Source organism: Microcebus murinus, chromosome 12 (genome assembly GCF_040939455.1).
Source record: "Microcebus murinus isolate Inina chromosome 12, M.murinus_Inina_mat1.0, whole genome shotgun sequence".
Taxonomy (NCBI): domain Eukaryota; kingdom Metazoa; phylum Chordata; class Mammalia; order Primates; family Cheirogaleidae; genus Microcebus; species Microcebus murinus.
In genome coordinates, this window is record NC_134115.1 from 29,838,941 (window position 1) to 29,851,653 (window position 12,713).

At 37.2% G+C, this 12,713-nt stretch overlaps 1 protein-coding gene across 5 annotated transcripts in view; it reads left to right on the forward strand.

The window, feature by feature from the left end:
- DOCK8 (dedicator of cytokinesis 8) overlaps positions 1 to 12,713 on the forward strand; it is a 205,680-nt gene that overhangs the window by 35,283 nt on the left and 157,684 nt on the right. For 2 of the 5 annotated variants that reach the window (XM_020289294.2, XM_020289291.2), the window contains exon 2: positions 9,370 to 9,472. The exons of 1 other annotated variant lie outside the window; for it this stretch is intronic. Coding sequence is in view for 2 of the 4 variants with exons in the window: in XM_020289291.2 (XP_020144880.1) it covers positions 9,370 to 9,472 (103 nt within the window). In the remaining 2 variants the exon portion in view is untranslated. 2 more of the 5 variants (XM_020289293.2, XM_020289295.2) reach the window with 2 other exon arrangements.

Below are 12,713 nucleotides of genomic sequence, written 5' to 3' on the forward strand. Positions count from 1 at the left end.
GGGAAGGGAATTGGGTACCTGGCAGACAAGAGTAGGAGGGAGATATTTTACCATGTTTTTATACTTTTTATATTTAAAAATGTAAAGTATATTACATACTCAAAACAAAAATAGAATAGCCTATGACTGTGTCTAGACATTACATATAATTTTTCTGTCTTGCTATTTTCTTTTTGGTTTTTATACAGTTTTAAAAATTCCATTTAATTAGGCTATGTACATAAATGAAAAGAAGATGATTTTTAAAATTATGTCATTTGCAAAAACAAGTATTTAGGAGTTTTAAAGCTAGAATGTTTTTGTGGGTTTCTAGTTTAATTCTACTGTGGCTTCAGACTAACTGCTCTATATGATTTCTGACCTTACAATTTGTTCAGACTCGCTTTATGGTCAATTTGGTAAATATTTGAAGTGTACGAAAAGAACATGGACTCTGCAGTTAGGTATAGTGTTTTCTATATATGTCAATTTGTTCAAGTTTGTTTATCATGTTCAAATCCTGTTTATCTCTGGGATTTTTTTTATCTGCACGTTTCATCACTTTCTGAAAGAGGCATGTTTAAAACTTTTACTATAGTTATGGATTTGATGTTTTTTATCTTTTGCAGTTTTTGCTTTATATATTTTGAGCTTATGTTACTTGGTACATACATATTTTGAATTTTTATATCTTCCTGGTAGATTGGCCTTTGATCATTTAGGAAATGTCTATCTTTAGGAAATGTCTTTATATTCTTGCTTTAAAGTCCTTTTTGTCTGATATCTTACTATAGCTACACTCTCTTTCTTTTGGCTAGCTTTGCATAACTTTTTAAATGCTTTCACTTTCATTATTTTTGTGTCCTTATATTTAACATGTGTGACTTTATGAAAATTTGCTCAACATCATTAGGGAAATGCAAATTAAAAACATGCTGTGATATCACCACATACAACACGTTTGTTATAATGGCTAAAACTGGAAATAATAACAAGCGCAAGTGTTGGTGAGCATATAGAAGAACTGGTACTGTGAGAGTGTACAACCACTTTGTAAAACGGTTTATCAGGGTATTTACTCAAAAGAAATGAAAGAACATATCCATATAAAGATTTGAACACAAATCCTCATAGCAACTTGATTTGTAATAGCCCCAAACTGGAAACAACTCAAATATCTATCAACAGGTAGGATGTCCATACAATGGAACACTCCCCTGTAATAAAAGGGAATAAACTATACACAGTATAATATAGATGGATCTCAGAATAATTCTGTTGAAGGAAAAAAATTCTGTTGAAGTCAGACCAAAAAAAAAAAAGAGAGATGTTGTATAATTCCATTTACATAAAATTCTAGAAAATGCAAACTGATCCACAGTGACAGAAAGCAAATTAGTAGTTACCTGGTGAAGGAGGTGAAAAATTAAGAAGCATGAGGAAAATTTGTGATTCCAATGATAGTTTTGTGGGTCTATACATATGTCAAAATTTACATTGTACACTTCAAATATGTACAGTTTATTGCCTATTATTACACTTAATAAATTTATTTAAAAAATAAAATGTGTCTCTTATATGTAGCATATAATTTTTAATGTACAAATGGTCTTTGATTTTTAATTAGAGAATTTAATCTGTTCACATTTAATATAGTCACTAACATATTTGGGTTTAAATGTATAATCCTACTGTGGATTTTGTTCTATTTTCCCCACCTGTTTCTTGTTTCCATAGAGATTACAACAATACACGCTTGACTTATTAGAATTCTAATAATAATTAGTGCTTCTACCATTTCCTAATGTAAGGAATTTAAAACACATGAGTTCCATTTAGTTCTCCCACCTTTTGTGTATCATTGACATGTATTTGAATTCTATGTATATTTGAAACTCCACATTGTCATTATTGTATTTATATGATATATTACTATCATTTAGATTTATCCACATGTTTACCCTTTTGGTGCACTTTTTTGCTTTCAGCACTATCTGTTGTTTTGTATTTCCATCTGGGATTGCTTTTCTTCTACCTGAAGAACTCTCTTTACTTTTTTTTTTTTTTTTAGTATGGCTTTGCTGGTAGTAAACTCTCTCAGTTTTTGTTTGTCTAATGAAATCTTTACTTCTTTCGTACTTCTGGGTATTTCCTCTCAGTAGAAAATTCTAGATTGGTAGTTGTTTTCAGCACTTAGAAGATGTTATTGCATTGGTTTTTGGATTTCATTTTTTCAATGGAGAACTCATTATCAGTCTTATTATTACACATTGAAAGTAATGTGTCTTTTCCCTGGATGTTTTAAAGATTTTTCTCTTTGATTTTTAGAAGTATTACTATGATGTGTCTAGCTTTGATTTCCTCTGCAATGATTCTGATGGGAGTTTGTAGAGCTTTATGAATCTGCGACTTTAGTATTTTTGTCAATAATAGGTCCTCAAAGATTACTTCTGCCGGGCGCGTTGGCTCATGCCTGTAATCCTAGCTCTCTGGGAGGCCAAGGCAGGCGGATTGCTCAAGGTCAGGAGTTCAAAACCAGCCTGAGCAAGAGCGAGACCCCGTCTCTACTATAAATAGAAAGAAACTAATTGGCCAACTGATATATATATATAAAAAAAAAAAAAATTAGCCGGGCATGGTGGTGCATACCTGTAGAACCAGCTACTCGGGAGGCTGAGGCAGAAGGATCGCTCGAGCCCAGGAGTTTGAGGTTGCTGTGAGCTAGGCTGATGCCACAGCACTCACTCTAGCCTGGACAACAAAGCGAGACTCTGTCTCAAAAAAAAAAAAAAAAGATTACTTCTGTTCCCATTTTGTCTCTCCTCCTTTGAGACTTCAGTTTACATATGTTAGATCTGTTTCTTTATGTCTCAACACACTTTTCTGGAGAAACCCTTCTTTATGTAAACAGTTACAAACAAAAAACACTCAGTATTTACAGGTGTTCTTTTAGGTGATTAGGCTGCTTCATCAGTAGATGGTGATTATGTCAGAAAGGAAACTGACATGATGATGTATAAGTGCTGGGGAGAGGAGGTGTCTTAAAGAGACAGTCAAAACATTGAGGAATCTATGCTTACTGCTAGAACCATAAAACATTAAGTCATCTAATAAATTTTCTTCTGTCTTCAGAGGAATTTTCCAAGTGAAAGGGGTTTGGGACTCCCCTGTGAGGAAGAAATATAAGTTCCACAGTTTGTTAATAAATAAGGAGGAGACTTCTCTTTGTAGTCATATTTTCACGTGTTGAATCAGTGTTACAGAAGTTGTACGTTTATGGCATGCCTGTTTAAAAGAAGAAATGGAAAATATGAGAAATTCTAAAACCTAAGGCCACAGGCTGAAGAACTGAGGAATTTATCCCACACTTTATGGCTGAAAACGCGTACGCATGTGTGTATATGAATGTATGGAGAGATAGGTATACACACATGGATGGTGATGTTTAGATATACAAATATCTAATATACAAATATACAGATATATAAAATCTACTACATATTCATTTTGTAGCTTTTTAAATTTGAGTGTACTTTACTGAAAGTATCCAAGAATGCATCTCAGAATAAACCTTAGTTTTCTTTTATGTGTTCAACTCCAGGAACTACTCACTCTTGAACTAGCCCTGTGTTTTTCATATCTTATCCCGCACCGTGATCTAATCCTTTGATAGTGACATCATTCAGAGCCAGTTTTTCTACGTACAACAAATTTTCAAACCTTGATTTTGTTTTGTTTTTTTTTAAGAGTACACTGCCCTAACCTTGTAGTAGAGGAGGTTTGTGGCAAGGGGCAAGAGTACCATTCTTCCACTGCTTACCTGGCGTAAATCATTTCTAGTCCGGAAACAATGGCTGTTTTGCAAGGTGTCATTATACCATGTGCTTGTGGGTACATGTCAGATTTAAGCAACATGTCAGATTCAGAGAAACCTCAAGAGTCCCCCAAACTTCTTTAAATACTTATAGACTAGGATTTTCCTTGAGTTAGTTTTAAAATCCTTCCAATCATTTTGGCTGCTGGCCATACCAGCAGATAGTGAATGAATTTTCATTTAGGGTGGAAAACCAGGGAGAAGCTTCCTGGGGCTCTTTGGTTTCCTAGCACAGCTGCTGGTGTAGATCGTGGTGCTGATTGTTCTGCTTGGAGATTCTTGTGAATCTTCGCCAGTGAGAGCTGGAAAGGTGCCCAGGACCATATAGCCCAGCCCCATCAGTTTACTTGTCATGCAGCTAAGACTCAGCCCAGTTAACCAAAGTGCCTGAACGCAAACAGCTGGCAAATGGCCAAACCCAGGACTGCGCCAGTAAGTTTTCACTCTTCTTTTTCTTTGTTCTTTTAGACACATCTATTGTAAAGAAATGGAGCAGTATTATGGTTAAAATACTTGAAGTAGAAATGAGGAAACCTGATGTCTAGCTATCATGAAATGGTAAAAAATAACAATATTTAAAATACATTATCCTCTCCATCTGACCTTCTGCTACTATTATAATTTTTCTTTTCAAGATCAAGTTCCGGTCTCCTCCTCTCAGAAGCTTCCTAAGCATTCCTAGGCTGAGTTAATAACTCTCTCCTCTTTCCCCACAAGGAACTATACACATTCCTGTATTACAGTCCTTATCATATTGCACAATAATTATTCAATTATGCATTTTCCCTCCTTCCACCCACCCACTGGACCAAGCTGCCCAGGAGCACCAACATCGTCTTTGACTTGACTCCCTAGTGCTTGGCAGAGAGGCGAGCACTTAGTGTGCTCTCAATCAATGTCTGACGAGTGAATGAATGAACCAACCACTCTCTGGCAGTCTTGCATTTTCAGTGAATCTTACGCTTTATTGGACATAAAAATCACCTGGAGTTGCTGGCTTAAAATGCAGCTTTCCAGGCCACAAGAGCTACTAATTCAAGACCAGGGATAGGGTCCAGGAATTTGCATTTTTGTTAAGTAGCTGATCATTTGATGCAAATGGTCCAGAGGTCACACCTGGCAAGTTCTACTCTATGATTAGTTCTGCTTCTTAGTCCCAATGTCATACCACAACTATCCATTGATCTGAATAAAAACATAGAGCTTCTCTACCCACCCCCTCTCACCAGCCCATCACCACCATTCTGACTCCCCAGTATGGGTACCAACATGTGAAACAAACCCCAAGACTCCCTTCTAGTAAAATTTGTGAAAATAAATAAGATGATATTTATAAACCATTTAGAGCTCCTTAGCTCATTAAGGAAAGATTATCATGATATGAACCTAGCATCCTGAAAATTATCTTGGACATGTCAAATTTGGTCTGAGACTCAAATGCAGAAGAAAAGAAAACCCACACACCATACCTGCATGGATACAGAGCCTGGGTGAGCTCTTGCCCTGGCTCTGTCCTTATTCATGGACAGATTTCCTCCTTCACTAGGACCAGGATAGAGATGAAGGGAGTTGATTTGGACACTGGTGTGCTAAACCTTCTTTTCAGACTGGAGTTCTAGATAGTAAACTTAATAGCTGATGTTCACATAACTTTTAAAAATCCTAAGTAGTAGTCCCTGCCTGCACACTATTTTATATGTATACATTTTTTTTAAAAAAATTATGAATTTAAGCAACTTCACAAGAGAAAGAATTGAGGGAGGAAGTTATTAATATTAAACTACCTCTTCTATATGACTACCAAAAGGATTTCTGATCCTTGTAATATATTTCCACACAGATTGTTATGTATTTGTATTTGGTTCCTCATACTATTTTGTACTCTATATGCATATTTCCATGGGTCAACCTGATTTATATTTTTGTCATTTTAATTTATAAAATGACATCCAATGTATTTTATACTATTACTTGCTCAGTGTTCTCCCTAGTGATGGATGCTTTGGTTATTTTCAATTATTTGCTATCATGCCATCACATACAGAGTTCTTACGCTTACTTCTGCTCAAATTATGCTTTTGTTTGTATGAATTCCATGGAGTATAGTCTCCAAAGTAGGATGATTAGCTAAAAGAGTAATGGTAGTTCTACAGTTCGGGCTGCACATTACAGTATTACTTTCCAGAGACATGGAGCCAATATACAGCCCCACCTAGGGAGTAAGGCTTGCAGGTTTTCTAACAGCTTGGCCAACATGGAGTTTTGTCATTCTGGCCTATTTCTGCTAGTTTAATATGTGTGTAGGGACCCGCTAGACAGATTTTATTTTGAAGTTCTTTAAGTGATATGAAGCAATTCTTTTCCATTTGGGATGATTCACTGTTTTCATTTGAAGGATAAACAATTCATCTCTGTGTTTGACAGTTTTGAAGTGACAGGTTTAATTGCCTTTTGTATAATTGATTCTGTAGGGAGAGTAAATGGGATTGGTGTTAGATATTGGGCCAGGCTCAAGTGTCAAGGAAAAGACTCGTTGTATAGGTCTGAATTAGGACATTCTTAACATGGAGGGCAGGAACAGAAATTTTAGCTGACCTTGTTTAAGGACTAGAGAGCAGGAACATACTGATTTCCTGATGCAAAAAAATTACCAGGGCTTTGACGAAGGACAATAGATTTTGCTTCCAAGTGAAAACAAGACCCTGTCCCTCCTGCCTCTTTGATCTTCTCACAATGCCAGTTCCTTTCCTGAACATTTTTGGATATTCCCATTTCAGAGAGACTACTCTGGTCTATGATAGCAAGGGTTTTAGAATGGCCATGAAACTAAAACATGTAGCTTGAGAGCTCTTGGGGTAGGACCTGGGGGCAGAGGTCTCAGGGGAAGTCAGTCTTGTCTACGAAAAGGCCAGCTTGATCACAGAAAAGGGCCTTGGTTGTCTTGGTCCTCCGTGACTTATGGTCATCTTCTTCAGTAAGCAAATAAATGATTGCAGTGTTGGTTCTAGTTTCTGTGCTGCCAAACACAAGCTACACCGTTGTTCATGCAAGATGGGCCCTTTCTTTTGGACAGCGGTGTAATCTCTCAATTTTTAAAAAATTGGTGACTATCTACCTTGTAATTAAAATCAACCTATCAAACACTTGGAGACAAAATCTGCAGTTTTTCTTCCATTTCTAGTTGTCACACTAAATTTTGCAGTTTCACTCTTGTCTCTGTAGAATACTCGCATACATATGTGTACACACGTACATACCTATATCTATCTACTTTATTTAGATATAATTCATGTACCATACAATTCACCCATTTAATGTGTACAATTCAACGATTTTTAATGTAGTCACAGAATCGTACATTCGTCACCAAAGCAATTTTAGAAAATTTTCATCACCTCAGAAAGAAACCCCATACCATTAGCAGTGACCCTCCATTTCTCTACAATCCCCCCAACCCTCGGCAATCACTAATCTACTTTCTGTCTATAGGTTTTACTATTCTGGGCATTTCATATAAGGAATCATACAACATATAGTGTCTTGTTTTAGCTTATTTTACTTGGGATAATGTTTCCACTGTTCATCCATGTTGGGATGTATGTCCGTACTTCATTGGTTTTTATTGTTGAGTAATATTCCATTGTTGTATACACAGCTTTTTGTTAATGCATTCCTCAGTTGATGGACATTTGGATCGTTTCCACTCTCTATTATAAATAATGCTGCTGTGAACATTCATGTAGAAGTTTTTGTGTGGACATATGCTTTCATTTCTCTTGGGAACATACCTATGAGTGGAATTGCTGGGATATATAGGGGCTCTGTTTAACTTTTGGAGGAACTGCCAAATTGTTTTCCAAAATGACTGCACCATTTCTATTCCCACCTACAATGTATGAATGCTCCAGTTTCTCCATATCCTTGTCAGCACTTGTTATTGCCCATATTATTTGGGATAGCCATCCTAGTGGTTGTGAAATGGCATCTCACTGTGAATTTATCTGCATTTCCCTGATGGCTAATAGCATATTTACTCCTTATCCAAGTGTTTTCTTATACTCCTTAAAAATGAAATGATGAAGAAGCTGTAGAAAATTAAAGAGTACAACTCATGCTTGCTGTTACAACTTCCTCGGGGGTTTCACTGCATGATAATGTGAGAGGCTGCCACTAGCGTGAAGTGCACCAGTCATTTTCTTCCATTCTTGCATCCATTCATCGTTCAGATTCCTGGACAGGAGGATAATTGTCCTCTTTGGGTCTTGCCCACCATTTTGATTTTTATTTCTGCCTAGACAGTGCGCAGCATGAATGTGGGCATCCTGAAAGGGAGTTGGGGTGCTCTTGAAGAGGAATAATAGATGGAATAGGGGAATAAATGGAATAGAGGAATAATAGATACCAAAGTTGGGACCACAATCCAGGTTTCCTGCCTCTCTGGGTGTATCACATTGCCAAGGTCAGGAGCACAGCAGACCATGTTAGAAACCTCATCATGCAGGGTGGTTAATAATTATGCCCTAGTGCACATTATCACAAGGAAAACATAATATCCTTTATAATAATTAAAATTACAATGTTTAAAATTGAGATATTAATATATGCCCTTGTTGGATACAAAGCATGTTTAAAATATATGACCTCAGTTGATCTTCAGTAATCTCTGCTAGTTTCTAGTTATAATCAATAGTGGTATTGGTATTGTATGCTTTGGCCTCATTGAGGTTCAAGTATGTTTTTGTCAACTAGCCTGAGAAGCCAACCACCAACATAATGGGGTAATGAGAAAATGTGTTCAGAGTTTCAAACAAATGGGTAACAAATGAGTGTTCAGAAGTCTACCTGTTTGTAAGCTGGGGCTCACTGGCCAGCAATCTCATGCCAACAGGTGTGTGTAGACAATGGTGAGCAACTTTCTATCACATGTGTAGCTCTTGGCTACCAGGAGTGTTGGTTGAGGACTAGGCAGTGTCAATATGAGTGATGCAGAGGATCACTCCACTAGGAGCAGTTTGGAAAAAATATTGTCCTTGGAAATTCCAGGTAGCATGTAAGATCCCAGCAAGGAGGTAGAAGTGTTCATGTGACAGTTCTCTGTTACAGCAGGCAGCCGACCTAAAGGGTTCAGCTGCTGGAAATGAGAATGGCTGAATCAAAATGGAAGCTCAGGGTTTAAAAGACTCTAGCCAGAGTCCTCATGGAGTGCCAACTCCTTTGAATGGCCAGGGGAGAAGGAGCCAAATGCCCTGGATCTTTTTCTTGGGCTTCAAACTCTTTCTTCTCTTGCCATCATCCTCCAGTCCTGGGCAGAAGCCACGATTGCAGGCCTCCTGGCCTCTGTGGACTTCTCAAGGGTTTGTGTTGTCAGACAATAACTACCTTGTCCACCAACAGTCAGCTACGCCCATCGCCCAACCAGAGCATAGGTTTATAACATGATGGCAAAGATTGCATCTATAATTGTGATGATTTTTAAAAACAATCACTTCATCTAGATTTTTCTATTTTGATCCAAGGTATTCTTCAGCAGAAATAAGGAAACAGTTTACTCTCCCACCAAACCTTGGCCAGTACCATCGACAGAGCATAAGTACCTCTGGCTTCCCCTCTCTTCAACTAGTAAGTATGAGTTACAAATTTACTTACCAAAACAGTCAAGTGCAGAAGTGCCCAGTGTATGTTTGTTTCCTGACTCTCCTTAGATCTTCCTACCACCACCTTATGTTTTTCAACCACTGATTCCTAACTGCATGGCTCCTTTTTCACATCAGACAATATTCCTTCTCCCTCTATCAGCCAGGGCTTAGAGTGCAAATAGGTCCTTCCTGGGCCATGGTTCTGACCTCTCTAGACTTAGCAGGCACCCAGGCCACTCAATTTCAGCCAAATTATGGTTCATATTTGGGAAAGAGAGACAACCTGGAAACGTACCACTATTTGTGGTTTGCTTTTAATTGGAAAAGTGTATTCCACATTCTGAAAAGCCAAGTTACAAACCTTCACTCTGCAAAGTTATTTTCTTGGAAATATAATTTACATATAACAAAATTTACCCATTTGGGCTATACAATTTGATGAATTTGGGCAATTTGGAGTCACTTAACCTCTACTCAATTGATATGGAACACATCCCTTATCCTAAAAAAAATTCCCTGGTTCCCTTTTGCAGTTGGTCTCCTCTCCCAAACCCCAGCCCCCAACCCAGGCAATCACTGATCTACTTCTGTTATAATTTTGCCCTACCTGGAACTTCAGATACCGTCACTGGATTCATACAGTATGTACAAACCTTCATTTTTAAAACATATTCCGCTTTTAAGTTGAAGATTTCTACATTTTTCTATTCACACCAACTGTTGATCGTGCATAGGTATGTTATATTATTTGAGGACTAAATACCAAACATGTGCCAAGTGAGATGAATCTGACTTCAATGAGATGGTTCTGTAAAACCAAAGTGAGTGTTCACTTCCTTTGTGAGAGAGCTCTAGCCCTCCTGTACTCACTTCCTCACACGGCACAGCAGCACTTTTTGCTGCTTCTAGTGGTTATCTTGAGGAGGTTAGGTTATTTTTTGTTTCTTCTTATTACTTCAAAACCACTTCTGCTCTTAGAAATTTTGTAACCTTCCACTCGGTTTCCGGTAGACGCCATTTTGTCTCCTGTGACAATTTACACGCCGTGTAACTGTGTATCTTTTAAAGGTATGTTTTACTGGAGTGATTTGTGGTTATTTCAAAAGGATAATTTGTGTCTTGTGTCATTAATGAAATAGTAGTATTAAAAAACGTATAGCACCTTTTACTGCAAGAGGTAATTTGTGATGCCATTTCTTCAAAAAAATCTATTTATGACTCCGGTGGCTTGCTAGATTGCCCTTTTATTTGTACTTTTCCTGACTGTTTCAAAATTGCAGATTAAAATAAAAGCACATCAAGTGCATAATGTCCACGTTTTCAGATGTATTAGGTGAGTTCTAAACCAAGATAAATTAGGTATGCTTGTTGGTTTCATTTGGTGCTAATATATATTTCATTGAAAACCAAAACTTTTTTTTAAATTTCTGATTCAAGTTGTATTCCAAAATATGCCCAATTTAGTTAAAAAGTGACTGGATATATTTTTTAATTTAGATAAGGTGTGGGAGGGGGTGTTGGTGCTTTGCTTTTTTGTAAATTAAGACTACAGCTTTCTACAGTAAGTAATTGTCTTGGGAAATAGTGTGGACACCACTATTAAAAGACTTTAAGGAAGTTTAGTTAATAGGCTTTAACCCCTTCTCTCCACCCACGCTGGACTTTAATGCTGCAGCCTGAAATTTTTTCAGGAGAAATTCTTTGTTTGTGTAAAGTTACAAAGAAAAGAAATTGCTTAATATTTGCAAGTATTTTTTTTTTTTTTGGTAATTCACTGCCTTCTCAGTAGGTTTTGATGAAAGTGAATTTTGATGCATTACTTCATTAGCTAGGTAATCAAGTTCACATGTGGCTTAGCTACCCATTTTCTAAGAGAGGATATGAAGAAAGTAGCAAAAATAAGCAAAAATGTTAAACTATACAAGAATCGTATGTTCCTACCCGTTGTCATTTAATCCTGGTTGTATTTGCACATGAATATCCTTTAAAATATATCACTTCTGGTTATTCCCATTTATATGCCTTTTGGATCTCCTTTCCTATCTCTACTCCACTGTAGCATAGTCTGCTACCCTTGTTCCTTCTACCCAAAAAGCAAGAGGCTTGTGGGAGCCAAGGGGCTTAAATTCTATTCCTTTTTTTTTTTTTTAATAGTCTGTTAGGAAATCCCATCTCCTAATGTTTACTTTCTGTCGTGTTGTAATGTCAGAATGAAGTGGCTGTTCTTTCCCTTGAGTCATCTCCCCGAAGGTTCCCCCAAAGAAATCATCAAATTACATGGTGATTTCCTTTTACCTTTAAAATATTATTTCTTTTCATAGAGAGATAACAGAACATTTCAGCAAGATTCATTTCTAGCAAGGCAAAGGATTTGTTTATCATCTAAATATTCTTGACCTTGAAGCAGCTTTAGAAAGCTTGTCTTAAATGAGAGGCCGTAGACTATTGATTGTATTATTTTGGTTAGTTGAAAAATAAGACCAAGTGCCTTTTGGCCATTGTTTCTCTTACCTTTTTTTTTTTTTAGATAACCACCATTTCGACAACCCCACATACTGATACAAATGGTTGTTTAATTTTAAAAAGTAATTAAGTGAAGTCAAGTTATTTAAAACCTGATCAATTGCAAGTTTTTTGTTGCTGCTGCTGTTTTGCAAGAGTGAAGAACTTGAAGTCAGATGAATCTGGGGCGAAGTACAGTTGCCACTGATTAGTTATATAATTTGGGACAAGTTACTTAACCTTGCTGAAGGCTTCAGTTTCCTCATTTGCAAAAGTGGCATAATAATCCTGCCCCCATTAGGGTTAATATAGAATTATATCCTATGAAAATAGTGGCTAATATTGCTGTTTTCTGTATTTGGCACCATGGAGAGTGCCAGATAGTGAGAGAGTAAAAGAAGAAGATAAATAAAAGATGGCTTCAGCTGTGAGGGGCTTTATGATCCATTTGGGAGGACAGAGAATTTAAGGATCTATACTGGCTTCAGGGGGGCAGGTGTTCAGAGGAGGTGACACATGATGTACTAGGTTTGATGTAGGAGGCTGAGAAGACTTAGAGGAAGGGCTCTCAGCCCTGACTGCATATTTGAATGACCCAGGGACCTTTAGAAACATGCCAGGCCCACCACAGAACAATTAAGTCATGATTCCCTAGGGTGGGGACCAGGCATCAGTATTTTAAAGTTCCCTGGGGACTTTAACTTGTGGCCCAAGTTGAGGGT